Source organism: Corylus avellana, chromosome 11 (assembly GCF_965113065.1).
Source record: "Corylus avellana chromosome 11, dhCorAvel1.hap1.2, whole genome shotgun sequence".
Lineage (NCBI taxonomy): Eukaryota > Viridiplantae > Streptophyta > Magnoliopsida > Fagales > Betulaceae > Corylus > Corylus avellana.
In genome coordinates, this window is record NC_142500.1 from 3369159 (window position 1) to 3384654 (window position 15496).

The window sequence follows — 15496 nt, forward strand, 5'->3', positions numbered from 1 at the left end:
TGCACCTCCCAAACTTCCAAATTTTTGCAATTCGACTAATGTTATCCCAAAATTTTCATATTGCCTATAATTTTTTATTTATTTTTTTTATAAAAAAATAAATTTGGAGGTGCAAAAATGATATGCTCGATAATCGTTTTCTTAATTCATGTTTCATTGTGTTACATGGACACTTTAATGTGAGAGAATTACCTATCTGGCTCTCTCATCCTAACTAAATGCATCCTTCGTAAATGTGTGTTTTTTTTTTTTGGTAAAGTCCTCTTAACCCCCTCAAATTACCACACAAATGGCAATTTACCCCCAAACTATCAATTGCGACAATTTACCCCCCAAACTATCAAAACAATGACAATGTACCCCCAATTTTAAAAAAATGACAAAATTACCCGTATAAAATTTTCAATAAGACAAAAAAAATTAAAATTTAAAAACAAAAGTTGAAAAAAAGAAAAGAAAAAAGAGGTGGTTCTAACGCCCCCAGGTGCATGGGGGTGGCCGAGATCGCTTGAGGGGTCGAAGTCTGGGTCGAAGGCGAATCAATCTTTCGCGCAAGATCATGTGTCGGCAGCAAGCTCGCCGGCGAAGGGGTTGAAGCTGGGCTTGGCGAGGATCCCGAGAGTCGAGAGACATCTCGCTAGTCAGAGCTCAAGTGGGTCGTCGATGACGACCCAGTTCTCGTCGACGTTAGCTCATTCGCCGTCGGAGCTAGCCCAGACATCGCCGGAGATAGAAAAGGCGCCTCCGATTGTAGAAAGTAGTCTCCGAGCACAGCCTGGGGTGATTGGAGCGGGTCCGGAGATGGTGGGTATGGCAGGGAAGGTTTCGAAGAAGGGGGTTTTGACGCTGGAAAGCTCCCAGGGAGCCGGCAACACGCCGGGAACTGCGCTGAAGGTGACAAGAGTTTTGGGGGTGGATGGGCATGGTGGACCAAGTGCTGAGGAGGGCCTGGGTTTGCCGACGGTGATGTCCTAGCCACCCCCAGAAACATCTTGGTAGTAGCAACTGCAGATAATCAAGATTAGGCGTCATTGTTGCAAGCTCAACCAGCAGAGATTCCTTTCAAGAGAACTGGTGAAAATCTTCAATGGGTTTTACTTTCAATGGTGATAAGAAAGAATAATTCATTTATGCGTTGATGGGTAATTTTCTAATGTGTGAAAGATGATGATGATGAAGGGAAATAGGGAATGTATGGACGGCCGTAGCGCATATGATAACAGGGGTGATAGGATCAGGAGTGCTGTCTTTGGCATGGAGGCTTCGAGCATGGCTCAGCTAGGATGGATGTGCAAGTCTATTGGCCATGCCCAAAAACGCTCGGGGGTGGTTGATCCACCCCCTGGTTGGTGGCCGGAACATCCCCAGTTACCTAGGGGTTGTCCGGCCAACAGGGGTGGTCTGGCACCCTGTTTTGCTTTTTATTTATTTATTTTTGTACTTTTTATTTATTTATTTTTTTATAAATTTTAGTATTTTTGTTTTTATTTTAGTAAGGGTAATTTTGTCATTTTTTTTAGAATTTGGGGTAAATTGTTATTGTTTTGGTAGTTTGAGAGGTAAATTGTCACAATTAATAGTTTGGGGGTAGATTGTCATTGGGGTGATAGTTTGAAGGGGTTAAGAGGACTTTTTTTTTTTTTTTTTTTTTCAATTCTCATAAGTTTTTACAATGTCCTTGCATATTTCTTTTCGATATACTTTTTTGAAAAAAAGAAAAAAAATTAAATAAGGGGAAGTAAGTTACAATGAGTCGAACAACTACAAAGAGGTGGGCACTCCATACCTTAACAACGAAGTCCAAATAAAAAAACCAGTATAAAGAGAGTAACCGTAACAAATAGTAGAGTAAGTAGACACTATTTTCATTCTTTTCGTTATAGTTAACAAGGCTAGTAAGAGCATCCAATTCTTTTTCGTTATGTCAATTTTCTATTTTGAAGAGAAAAATCGTTGAGGTCAACATCCAAGGAGAAGGCCCTTCGTGGCTTGGGCCTCGAAAAATTTGCAGAAATTTTCTCGCAGCACCGTGGTGGAAGGAGAATATTTGGGGCACAAAAAATTTGGAGAATTTCATATAACACGACCAATTGTCAACCCTAAAGAATTTTATGGATAGGGCCCTGATTTGTAAGTTTTTCGATATTCAAAATATGTTTAAATGAAGCCTATAATATGAATTATTTATCTATTTTCTTGTTGCATTCATATGGAAGCTGATGTATGAAATATTATGAGGTTCGATAATTGTAAGTAACAAATGTATTTATATACGTACAGAGAAGATCTAATTAAGTTTCTATCTATACATTTGAAATATTATGTGGGGCCTCAAAGTAGAAGAAATGAGGTGGATGGATCTGGGAGAGTGCACAACATTGTTCCTGAAAATGGCCCACCTTACATTTAAATCCATACGAAGAAAACACCAGACTTCTAATTTCAGATTTGGGCCAAGGCCCATGAAGAGGAAAGGCTATTACATTCAGCATTTATCCTTGGCTCTAAAAGATTGCAGGAATTGATCAAAGTAGGACTGATTTCATGGAGAGCAGAATGGACTGGGATTGAAGATTGATCTTCGAAAGGTGTTTCTTCACATTTTGGAAGTTGCAGCCAAAGAAAACATTGATAAAGACAATTTTTTTGTATTTACTACTATGGAATTTAGTGAAAAATGTTTTTAAGAACATGTTTCTATATATGCTAGTAACATGCATAAGGATGCCCTCCCAACGACTTCTATTTATTACCAATGAGACGAGAAATTAGATAAAGAATTTATATTATAAGCTTCATATGTATATAATATTCTCAGTAATTCATATCAATTTATTTCTTCATATTACAAGAATCACAACGAAGAAAAAAAATTTCTGCAAGGCTCCATATGAATGCGATCGATGGGTAAGTACATAAAGAATTTATATTAGTGGACAAGGTATGTGATCGCAAGGGCGACTAGTAGAAGGATGTAGGCGATGCCTTGATCTATCGCGGAGCCTGGATTAAAGAAGAAGAAGAAGACCAATTGTAAGTACCCAGTAATTGTATTTTGGTAAAAATACAAAATATTAAGCATACAAAATTAATCTCCTACAGAGTAAAAGAGTTGGATTAATATATATAAATATTACCATGGCTGGATATTGCAGGAGAAGGAGCCAAGGCCTGCGCATGACTGAGTCGCAACAGTAGTGCCAAGAACATGAAGGCAATGATTGGGAGGCCATAAAGTCTCATGAAGTTCATCTTCAATATACTAATATGAATCGGGAGAGAATGGTAAGAATACAAAGAGTTCTGAAGGGGAGGTGGCCGGAGGTGGGGAAATTGGGTGGAATTTATATAGGTGGGGTGGGGGTGTTTTAGGTGCATGTGGGGGCAATACGTGCGAGCGGGTGGGCTCGAAGGAACGCGTCATGGACGTGAGACTTTTGACTCGGCTGGCGGCTAATCGACAGGGACGTGAAAGTGATCATGAGTTGGTTTCGTGTGTGAGGAATTTCTAGAAGGCCTTTGGTTTGGGGGGTTGGCAGTTAATATTTGGATTCTTGCATATAGAATTTTGAAAAGGAGAGAAAATGTTGACTCAGAAAATAAATTGCAGGCCTTGGCAATGCAAGTCTCGTGGAAAACAATATATATATAGTCACACCAACTATGTTGGGGGTGAAAAAAGGGGAAGAGGAAGAATCATAATCAAGTTTTTACTTGGTATTTGTAGTTGGAAAATAGTAATTTTAAAACATATAATTTGAAAATGTAATTAACCATTTCAATTTAGACTTTAGAATGAGATTTGAGTTAATTAGGTCAATGATGATTATGTGTTTGTCAAGGTTGTATATGTGAACATGTTGGTCATTGTCAAAGCAGGTAGCCTATACAAGTCAAATTGGAAGGTCAAAAATTGACGTAATTGATTATGCCATGTTTTAGAATGGTCTAACACGGATAGCAGCGGCTAATGCATTTGTTCCTCATAATAACGAATCCAAAGCGCTTACAAAAAACATTCCTAATATCTCTTATAGTTTTTACAATAATTTTTTTTTGCTCCTTACTCCGTTTGGCTGGTTGTGAATCCAACTTGTCAATCAAAAATTGGTAATTATTAATCAGCTCCACAACTACGAGCTGAAGCTTGGACTAAACCTTTCAATATAGATAGTGTTAGAATATTTCATATTATTATCTTTTTCTATTAGGGTTTATTCCTTATCTATGGTTTCTTGCTTATTACTCATAATCTCTCTATTTATAGAGGCCTCTGTAATCACATCAATAATATAAAAGAGATGTAGTCTATTATATATTTCCGCTCTCTCTTCTCTCTCTCATTCGTCCGCTCTAATAAATTCAACAATATATTTAACATGGTATCAGAGTTACTTTCTTGTGGCCTCCAAAAATGTCATTGACGTTTCCTGGTGCTCCCTCCGACGACCTTTGTTCCGGCCGTCCGCACGCGCCGCTACCTGTTTATACCGAATCTGTTCGTTGAGTTACGCGCCTCCACATAGCACTGATAACATCGGTAGCACCAAACGACAGATTAGGGCCAGACAAGTCTAGAGCCGTCAAAAGCTCTGCCAACGACGTTGTCATGCGCCCACACGCGCCGCCATAAACTGTTGCCGTTCTGTCCATGCACCGCCCAATTGGTTTGTTCGCTTCGCTTAGGCTCCCGTTGAGCAGATCCACCGCTGGCAGTCCAGAATCCATCAAGAATGTCACCAAAGGATCTCCAACGCGCCTCCACGCACCGTCCGAAGTCTCTGCACGTGGGCTTCACGCGCCACAGTGCCGCCGCCAATGAGCTGCGTGCACCACACACTCCAGACGCTACTTCTATTTCCTTTTGCCCGTCTCAACCTCTCAATGGTCCACATTAGCCCTAGTCTCTACTTGGTCCAAAATCGATTTCTAACTGGCCCAATCACTTTCGGCCCAGTTGCCGAAGCCGACCCACTCTCAACCCGGTTCAATGGGTTATACCCCGTTTACTCATATCTGAAACAAATCGAATCCTATCTGGTTCAGCTGAATAAGCCAACTGGTAGGGGTGGGCAAATTAACCGTTACCGTTTAATCGGCCGTCTACCGGCTTCGACCGAACCGATATAAACCGTAGCCGATATGCCGATATCCTTATCGGTTAAAAAAAGTATACCGGAATTCGGTCCGGTCCGGTCCGGTCCGGTCCGGTTAAGATTTTCTTATCGGTTAACCGGTTTAACCGATAAGAACCGGTATATTGTTCACCGAGGGAAAACGGCGCCGTTTTAGTGTAGTTTTAAAATCCCATTTTTTCGGTTTTTGCCCTCTGTGGCTCTGTTAGTCGAATAAGTGGAATAATAACTGAATAAGAAAATAGAAATTAAGAATTGCCGAATACCCAAATCGCCAAATCCCTAACCCAGTCCCAGCTGACCGTCACCTAACTCACCCACAAACCCACTCTTTCACTTTGCGCCGCTCTCTCCCCAGACCCAATCGGCCAGTCCCCACTCCGGCACTCCCAATCCAGTCCGGCTGAGTCCCCTCTCTCGCAACTCGCAAGCCTTAGCCGAGTCTCTCACTCTCTCGGTCTCTCCCCTCTCTTGCCTCTCTCGCAACTCGCAACTCACAAGCCGCGTCTCTCAGACTCTCACTCTCTCGGTCGCTCGCCTCTCGCAAGCCGAGTCTCTCAGACTCTCACTCTTTCGGTCTCTCCCCTCTCTCGCCAGACTCGAAGTCTGGAACGGTGGAACGACTCAAACCCACTCAACCCAGTGAACCCACTGTAACTTCGGTGCATTGCTCACTCATCCCAGACTCCCAAAGTCCCAGTAAGATCAGAAACTCTCGATTCCTCGTCTGAGTCGCCTGTTACAGAACTTACAGCTACAGGTAAACCGTAAACTCTGTAATTTTTTTTTTCTTTTGTTGTTTTCTTATGTGGCGTCTCTGACCCTCAGGCAGTGCACCGTGTGTGAATTATTTCAGTTCACTTCCAATTTCCGACTTCCCACCAAATCAAGCTCTGAGCCCTTGCTTCAGGTAACGAAATCGTTTATGAATTATGCTCAATAGTTTGGAAAATCTTTGGTTGTTGTTGAGATTTAGAATGGGTATTTCAGTGTTATGTTTTGATATTATTTCGTTGTTGATTTGTTGGCGGTTGAGAATGGGAAAACTTTTCTTGGCTAATTTTATGGTACCCACGGCCACGGGTTCACTGGATAACACATTACAATTTACACATGCATCTTGAATCATTGATTTGCATTTTGCACTATTAGGTGAAAAACTCAGTTTTATGAACACCATAAATCAGCAAATTAATTTTGCTAATTAAAACCAACCATTAGTTTGAGTTTTAGTCATAGCCCATAGGTCAAACATTGTCACATTAGCTAATTAATTTCAACTATTACTTTTTACTTCAGTTCATATGGCTGCACCTCGACCTTCGACATCAACTAGTGCTTCTTGTCCCATAGGCATAGATGATAGTGAAACCTTTGATGAAGACACATTTGATGAAGAAATCTTTGATGATATTGATGAATCTGATGAGTTTGATACCCAAGGGATTAGATGTGCTGGTTCTAGGGGTTTTAGGGCAGCACCTCATGGTCGTACTCGTGGTCGACGACCCCCAATCCCTTGTAAAAAAAGATTAAGAACAAAAAGATCTTCAGTATGGGACCATTTTACTAAAGATGCAAATAGTTCTGAAGAGGCTCCTATTGCAAGTTGTAACTATTGTGGGGCTCAGAATAAATGTCATGGGACAAACAATGGCACCTCTAGCATGTTGTACCATTTCAAAAAATGCCAAAAGTATAAGAGCTTAAAAGCAAAAACAGATGGCTCTCAATCTAAATTCACCTATATGGCCGGGCAGAGTCAGAGTGATGGTAGTATTGGTAATAACTTAATTGTTGGGAAGTATTCTGAAAAACTTATTAGGGAGACTCTTTGTGAAATGATCATTGTTGATGAATTTCCCTTTTCAATTGTGGAGAAGATGGGTGTTAAGAAAATGTTTAAGGTTCTTGAGCCTCGTTTTGAGCTTCCTTCTCGCTACACAGTGATGAAGGATTGTGTTAAGTTGTTTATGACCAAAAAAGAAATAATCAAAAAGAAGTTGATGATGGTTGGTCAAAGGGTTTGTTTGACAACTGACACTTGGACTTCAATTCAGAATATGAATTACATGGTTGTAACAGGACATTTCATTGACTCTACTTGGAAATATCAAAAAAGAATATTGGTATTTCGCCAAGTGTCGGATCACAAGGCAATAACGATTACTAAGGAAATAGAGCAATGTTTGGTGGAATGGGGGATTACTCGTGTGTTGGCGATAACACTTGACAATGCAAGTGCTAATGATAAAGCAATTAGTGAGTTTGGTAAAAGAAATATGTCCAATAGTGATGTTATTTGTCGCCATGAGTTTGTTCATGTGAGGTGTTGTGCCCATATTCTAAATTTAATTGTGAAGGAGGGTATGAAGGGTGCACATGATTCAATTGAAAGGGTCCGAAATATGGTGAAATATGTGAAGGGATCCCCCCAAAGATTAGCCCTCTTTAAGTCTTGTGTAGAAAGGAAGAATCTTGGGTGTCGGTCTTCCTTGACTCTTGATGTTTCCACTAGATGGAACTCTACTTATACCATGTTGGAGGCGGCACAAAAGTATGAAAGGACATTTAATCTTATGTTAGATGAAGATTCTAATTTTGTACATTATTTGAATGATGATTGTGGAGGGAGGGATGTGTTGGGGGCTCCAAATGAAGATGATTGGAATAAGGTTCGACACATTGTTAAATTCTTGCGTGTATTTTATGACGAAACAATTCAGATGTCGGGTTCCTTGTATTCAACTTCTAACTTGTTTTTTGGTATTCTTCAAAATGTTTATCATTGTTTGGATGAGTATTGTGAAAGTAGTGATTATTCATTGAGTACCATGACAATGCAAATGAAAGAGAAATATGATAAGTATTGGGGAAAGTTTTTGTCTATTAACCCCTTGTTGTTTGTTGCTTCGGTGCTTGATCCACGTTACAAGATAAATGTCTTGGAATTTTGGTTCCAAACGAATGTGGGTCTAGAAAAAGCAGAAGAAATTGTTACCAAATTAAAGAATGTCTTGAACCGGTTATATGAGCAATATGCTAAGAATGAAAGTGGAAGTGGGGCTAGCTTGGCTAGGTTTGGAAATGAAGAGCGTAGTTGCACAAGTTCCGAAAGTGTGGGTACTAATAAGAAAGATGCTTTAGCTATTTACCATTCATTTCGGGCGTCCAAAAATGTGATGATGTGTCGGACAGAGATAGAGCAATATTATACGGAAGAGGTGGAGACTCCAAGTGACAACTTTGATATTTTAATGTGGTGGAGGGTAAATAAGGTAAAGTTTCCGGTTCTCGCCAAGATAGCACGAGATGTCCTGGCAATTCCACTTACTTATGTTGCTTCTGAGTCGGCCTTTAGCACCGGAGGTCGCATCATAGATCATTTTCGGAGTTCTTTGGCTCCAAAAACAGTGGAAGCTCTTATTTGTTGTCAAAATTGGTTGAGATCTTCTCCCAATTTTCAGTATGTTGAGTCACTCTTGCCTGACATTGAAGATGAAGAAAGCTACAAGCTTGAGTCGGGTAATATTTGTTAATTTCAAATTTATTTATTATTCTAATTATTTGATTAAATTATTTTTACTAATCCTTTAAAAATTTCATTGTGGTAGAAATTTTGTCTAATTCCCTCACATTTGACACGAATTAAGGCTTAATGGATGAACTTTGCGGGGTAATGTTTTGTTTAAAGTATTTGGTAAGTTTTTTGGATCTTATTTTTTTCTTATGTGATATTTATTTCTTACTCTTTAATATTAATTACTAATAGTGATTCACTTTATTTATGTTTTGATTTGTTGGATTATTGAAGGAAGCAAATTTAAGGAATTGAAGATAATCTATGTTTGAGGTAGCTCAAGGAAATTATTGTGTAACCGTGTTGATGTTGATGTTTATTCATACTGATCACTATCTTTATGTTTTCTTGCTTTTATATTTGTGTAATGGTGTTGCCTACTTGCCCATGAGGCCATGACTTATTTTCCTTTTGCTAAGTGACTTTAATTAGTTAATACTTTGTTTATTATTCATTAATGAATTTTATTTTAATTTGAGTTTGGGTAGGTTTGATGTTTTTTTTTTAAATGATGGCATTTGATGAGATTTCTTTGCATTTGATGGTTTTTGTTGGCGCTGGATTATGGAACCTGATAGAGTTCCTGTTTTGAAATTTTTCCTGTAAGAATTTCTTTTGCCGGTGTATATATTGGCTTTCTTTTTTCTGGTGAATTTCTATATCTCATGGGCCTTCACATGATCAATTTGGCTCCTAACATGAATATTTCCAGAATCTTTGTACAATACCACATGGTAAAGTGGTAAACATCTTTCTTGGCTCTTCAATCACCAAATTTCATTCAAAACCGGGAGACTTCAGGCTTCAACACATTTAATTTCATTCTACAAAAACCATAAATTATAACAAACTAATCCCACATTAAACTGACGAGATCCAAAAAAACCAGACCTGTGGGGAGGAGGGAATTAATCGGTTAACCGGTTTAACCGGACCGTTTAACCGTGTACCGTTTTAACCGAAATTATCGGTTAAAATTCTTATTGGTTTGATATCGGTTAATAAACCGTTTAACCGAAAATTATCGGTTAATAACCGATAAGGTCCTTAACCGGACCGTTTTGACCGATACCCAGGCCTACCAACCGGGTCAATTTCTCCAACCCAGTCCAATGCAGTCAACCCGGTTCATCGGGTTAGACCCGGGTCACTTCATTTCGGATCAAACCGACCCATTCAACGGTCTATGGGTTTCGGCCTAATTATTATGGTCCATGTAACCAGCTCAATCTAGCCTAATCCTATAAGGCTCCAATTTAAGTTTTAAGTTCATCCAGTTGTCACCAGTAGTCACTGCTGCCGTCCGCCACTCTCCGACCACTACTCCGGCGAATTTTTCGGCGGCCAAACAAAAAATAATAATAATAACAAATCATAATTTCCCTTTTTCCCAAACTCAAGCTTCCACCTTGAGTTTGAGGGGGGATGTTAGAATATTTTATATCATTGTCTTTCCTATTAGGGTTTATTCCTTACTTAGGGTTTCTTGCTTATTACTCATAGCTTCTCTATTTATAGAGGCCTCTGTAATCACATCAATAATATAGAAGAGATGTAGTCTATTATATGCTTCCGCTCTCTCTTCTCTTTCTCATTCTTCCACTCCAATATATATATTACAAATTTGGTAGCCAAAATAAGTAAATTATTAATGCTTGAAGTCATTAAACTTGGAAGTTGTTAATAGAGGAGTCTGTGCATCTAATTTGTTACTAGAGAGAAATCTCTCTCTTTTGCAGATTTTCAAGATGAGCTCTTGAACCACGAAGTGCACCTCAATGCTCAATCAGTAGCAGACTGCAACAACTGATATCAATAGCTTTGCATTATTCATGCATCATCAAAGCAACTCATCCAAGCAGAGTCCTTATAATTTCAACAGCAAAGGGAAGTTTCCTCACCAAACTCGATTTTCCCCAAGGTCTAGTCCTCCCAAAGGGTTTTCTGGTTTTGTCTCTTGTGTCTCTGCTCCTCAGCACTGCAATTTCATGCACATCATAGGCCACAAGAAGCTGCTGCCAACAACAATGGGTTCTCCTCTAGTGCACCTCCCCGAGCTCCTTGCCAAATATGTGGCAAAATCAATCATCATGCTCTAGACTACTTCCACATGATGGATTACTCCTACCAAGGACATCATCCCCATCCCAATCAGCACAAACCAACATCAATGTTGAAGAGCAGCAATAGGTTGCTGACAAAGGGGCCAATACCCTCATCACAAGTGAATTGGAGAACCTCTCCATTCAACCGCAATCATTTCAAGGGTCTGAATTTGTAGTTGTTGGCAATGGAGCAGGATTGGCAATCGGGCACACCGGTTCAGCCATTCTTCTCCCTACTACTTCTCCTCCATCTTCTCCATCCTTTCATCTTAAGCATATATTACACTGCCCCTCTGCTACAACTAATTTACTGTCAATCCATAAATTATGTCTAGATAATTGGTATTATTTTATACTAATAGTATCTCATTTTTTTTTTTTTTTGTGAAGGATCTCCAGACGCACACACTACTCTTGGAAGGCAGGAGTGAAAACGGACTCCATCCTCTAAAGCTTCGAATGGGTCATCCAACCATGCTCCTCCCTTCACTGCATTTCTAGGCTTAAGAACATCTATCTTTGCAGTGGTATCCTAATACATGTATCTTTGCAGTGGTATTCTAATTAATTGGGCTGCTTGCAGTGGTATCCTAATACATGTATTAATTTACTTTTAGACCCATTTGATGGGTTTATTAGTTCTCTATCTTGTTATTAGAGGTCAAGAGCATTGCAACAGACGCTGCATTTCACATAAGAAATTGGTATCCTAAGCTAAACTAACAAAATTCAAAGACAATCACGTTTTTTAAAAACATGTTTCTATATATGCTAGTAACATGACACGAAACATTTATTACCAATGAGACGAGAAATTAGATAAAGAATTTATATTATAAGCTTCATATATATAATATTCTCAATAATTCATATCAATTTATTTCTTCATATTACAAGAATCACAACGATGAAAAAAAATTGCTGCAAGGCTCCATATGAATGCGATCGATGGGTAAGTACATAAAGAATTTATATCAGCCCAATTAAAATTAAAAAAATTAATGGACGAGGTATGTGATCGCAAGGGCGACTAGTAGAAGGATGTAGGCGATGCCTTGATCTATCGCGGAGCCTGGATTAAAGAAGAAGAAGACCAATTGTAAGTACCCAGTAATTGTATTTTGGTAAAAATACAAAATATTAAGCGTACAAATTAATCTGGTACAGAGTAAAAGAGTTGGATTAATATATATATTACCATGGCTGGATATTGCAGGAGAAGGAGCCAAGGCCTGCGCACGACTGAGTCGCAACAGTAGTGCCAAGAACACGAAGGCAATGATTGGGAGGGCATAAAGTCTCATGAAGTTCATCTTCAGTATACTAATATGAACCGGAGAGAATGGTAAGAATTCAGAGAGTTCTGAGGGGGAGGTGGCCGGAGGAGGGGAAATTGGGTGGAATTTATATTGGCGGGGGTGGGGGTGTTTCAGGTGCAAAACGTGCGAGCGAGTGGGGCTCGAAGGAACGCGTGGTGGGCGCGAGACTTTTGACTCGGCTGGCGGGCGGCGGCTAATCGACAGGGACGAGTTTGGAGGATCGTTGGGATATTTCCTCGTGGCGTCTAAGTTTCGTTTGTGAGAGGAATTTCTAGAAGCCATTTGGGGTTTGGCAATTTATATTTGGAATCTTGATTGCTTATAGAAACAAAACAAAACAAAACATGTTGTTCTAGTCACGGTAAACGCATGAAAAGTAGAGAAAATGTTGACTTTGAAAATTGCAGCCATCGGCAATCCAAGTCTCGTGGAAAATAATATATAGTCACACCAAATATGCTGGGAGATGAAACTTGAGCTTTGTCATGGCAAGCCCATTCAGCCTTTGGGTCCAACTAGGCCCATTTACCTTTTTTGAGTTAAGTTATGGTCATTGGAAGATGAGGACATGTGCCGTTGGATGGGCACTTCTCCCTTTGAGGTTTATCGCCTAACAACCTCCGGCCTGAAAGGCGAATTACTTGAAAATAAATATAACATAGTTACGATATCTTTTAAAAACGTAGATTATTTTTGCGAAATTGTAATCTCAAATGCACTCTAAGTCGTAACATAAAGACGTCAAGTCCTTTGAGTTTTTTAAATTTCAAAAATCTATAATTGATTGAGAGGTGTATCTATTTTTATGGAACTTATTTTTAATTGTCTGATATTCAATATCCCAATTATTGGAGCAGTACGTTTCGCTTACATCTATATTAGTAAACACGAAAACGGTTTTCCCATCTTGTCCTTATCAATGTTTTCTTTGGTTGCAGCTTCCAAGATGCCAAAAAAAAAAAAAAAAAAAAAAAAAAAAAACCTTTTGAAGATCTATCTTCAATCCCCAATCCATTGTCTCCATGAAATCAGTCATACTTTGTAGATCATCTCCTTCAATATTTTCAAGCTGAGGATCATGGCTGAAATGTCATAATCTTTCCTCTCCATGGACAATTTTGTCAAATCTGAAATTAGGCAATTAGGCAATTACAAACGTGGCAATTTTGTCATCCAAATCAAAATATTCATCAATACGAAATCCATCTATCGGCAACTTAAGAAGAAGTAAAGGCAAATCCTTGAAATAACCACATTCAGCAAATGATCTCAAGTTGAATGCTAAGGTTTTGGGATGCTCATGGTAAAACTTAAAAGCCGAACGAGAGGAAAATAAGAGCTTTCCCTAAGTAGTTTTCTCATGTTGAAGATAAGTTTCAAATTGGTCAACGGGTTGTCGTTCCAAGCCAACTCTAATAGAGCATACACACTCAAACGTGATGAATTTGGACCCACAAACAAGTTCAAGTTCTGAAACTTGTTGGAGGGAATGGGATTTCAACATGTCGGCTATGAATTGAGTCCGTCTCATTCCCACAAAATCAATTGAAACAAATAACTCGCATGTGAAAACACAAAATCAATTTACTTTTTAACAACTCTAATAGAAACACGAATCAACAGCCTATTATTGATGAAAATGAATCAACCAAACCTCGTTGATAACAAAAAAATTAAAAATTTCCGATGTGAAAACACAATAAAAAAAAATGAGAAAGAAAACAATTATATCTTCTGTCATCCACAATTGCAAGGCATATGTTGATGCAAGTCAAGTAATATGTAAAATGATCAATGTTTTGAAATGGTTAAAAGACATACCATAGTCGGTAAACTTTAATATTCTTTGGGTTTATTTATTTATTTTATTATTATTATCTTTTAGCTTACTTAATTGTTATGAATGTTTTATCTTATTTTTAACTTAATGTTTAATTTACATAAATGATTATATTAATGTATTTGGAATACAAGAATAAAATGAATGTATGTTTTATCATTTTTAGTTGCTTCTAATCATTAATATATAAATATATTTCTTATTCGTGTGGTATCAAATTGCAGTCAGTTTCACCCAAGGTGTATAATTTGGATTCATTTCAAGAGGTTAATATTTCGTTTTATCCTACAACTCTATTAGAATATTTAGGCATCGTAAAATTTGGCAGGGTATGTGTCACGGTTAGGGGGTGTCAAAAAATGCCGGAAACCGGAATTGGAACCATGAAACAGGGGAGCCGGTTCTGGTCTCGGTTTTTGGCACCCGGTTATAACCTGAAAACCAAAACCGGGTATATATATATATATATATATATACTTTTTTGGAAGTAATTAATAGGGCATTCCATACTTTTTTTTTTTTAAATGTTTTAAAAAAAATATATATATTCATGCTAGGTTTTGGATAAACCGTATTAAAATATAATATATTATTTTATATTAATTAAATAATTATTAATCTCGCCCCTGCATGAGAATGATTCAAGCTCCGCCACATCCGGCTATTCGTGTTTATGGTTAATAAATTTTATATATTGTTCTTTGCAAGACATTGGTACTAAAATTCCTCAGTTGAAGAGGATTTAGTACCTTTATAAGTTTGTTTTTCACTCGTATAATTTTAATAGAATGACACAAATTTTATTCAAACTGGTTTGATAAAATTTTTCTTCACCTTACTCTAATAAGTATTAAGTGTCATCTAACATATTTAGGTTTCTCAAAAATCAATGTTTGGATTCCTCGGTTAGTAGAAACAATAGATGACTCTTTAGAATATTAAATAAAACATATAAGAAATGACATTTGACACTTGAAATTTTTTTTCAGTTTAGAGAAAATTTTTGTACTTAATAGAATACATTGCCAATAGATCATCTGTTGTAGAAAATTTTCAGAAGCAATTAAAGAGAAAACATTGAAATTTGGACGCTTTGATGGCTGCCTAAAGAAATCAGGGAAAAAAAAAAGAAAAAGAAAAAAAAAAGGAAGAAACTGGAAATTTTGAAGTTAATACTTTCTTTAAAAGCAAATTTGGGAGAAAATTAAATTTGGAATGAGTCCTAGCATATCACAACACATTTTGGCTAATGAGTTTAACTTAGTATTAAGGAAAAAAACGCAAAAAGAAGTTATGTAGTTATACGGATTTGCAATTAGTTCACTGTGGTATAAAAGTTGGTTGACAACTCCTTGTGGTAAGAAGAAAAAAAAAAAAAAAAATTCCCCAACAAGCTACAGCCAACTTCCATCAAATTTTTTTAACTGATAAATGTCTGGTTCACATCAGTGATAAGAAAAGGATAAAGGAATACCAAGTAGCATATATATATATATATGTCCCAAACTGTATTAAGA

At 37.9% G+C, this 15496-nt stretch overlaps 2 protein-coding genes across 2 annotated transcripts; both read right to left on the reverse strand.

The window, feature by feature from the left end:
• Positions 1 to 2804: 2804 nt before the first annotated feature.
• LOC148583000 (arabinogalactan protein 41-like) lies at positions 2805 to 3306 on the reverse strand. The gene is made up of 2 exons (XM_088511976.1): positions 3138 to 3306; positions 2805 to 3003 (listed from the first exon to the last, which is right to left on the reverse strand). The coding sequence occupies exons 1-2, from the start codon at positions 3250 to 3252 to the stop codon at positions 2930 to 2932; spliced, it is 189 nt and encodes a 62-aa protein (XP_088368102.1). The 5' UTR covers positions 3253 to 3306; the 3' UTR covers positions 2805 to 2929.
• An 8361-nt stretch (positions 3307 to 11667) lies between these two features.
• Positions 11668 to 12215, reverse strand: LOC148583001 (arabinogalactan protein 41-like). Its single transcript, XM_088511996.1, has 2 exons — positions 12019 to 12215; positions 11668 to 11892 (listed from the first exon to the last, which is right to left on the reverse strand). The coding sequence occupies exons 1-2, from the start codon at positions 12131 to 12133 to the stop codon at positions 11819 to 11821; spliced, it is 189 nt and encodes a 62-aa protein (XP_088368122.1). The 5' UTR covers positions 12134 to 12215; the 3' UTR covers positions 11668 to 11818.
• Positions 12216 to 15496: the final 3281 nt, after the last annotated feature.

What these genes read in the sequence shown, in the direction of transcription:
- LOC148583001 (XM_088511996.1), bottom strand. Translation starts at nt 12,133, where the DNA reads ATGAACTTCATGAGACTTTATGCCCTCCCAATCATTGCCTTCGTGTTC. An exon ending in TCCTGCAATATCCAGCCATG is followed by an intron (nt 11,893 to 12,018) that starts GTAATATATATA and finishes TCTTTAATCCAG; the next exon opens with GCTCCGCGATAGATCAAGGC.
- LOC148583000 (XM_088511976.1), bottom strand. Translation starts at nt 3,252, where the DNA reads ATGAACTTCATGAGACTTTATGGCCTCCCAATCATTGCCTTCATGTTC. An exon ending in TCCTGCAATATCCAGCCATG is followed by an intron (nt 3,004 to 3,137) that starts GTAATATTTATA and finishes TCTTTAATCCAG; the next exon opens with GCTCCGCGATAGATCAAGGC.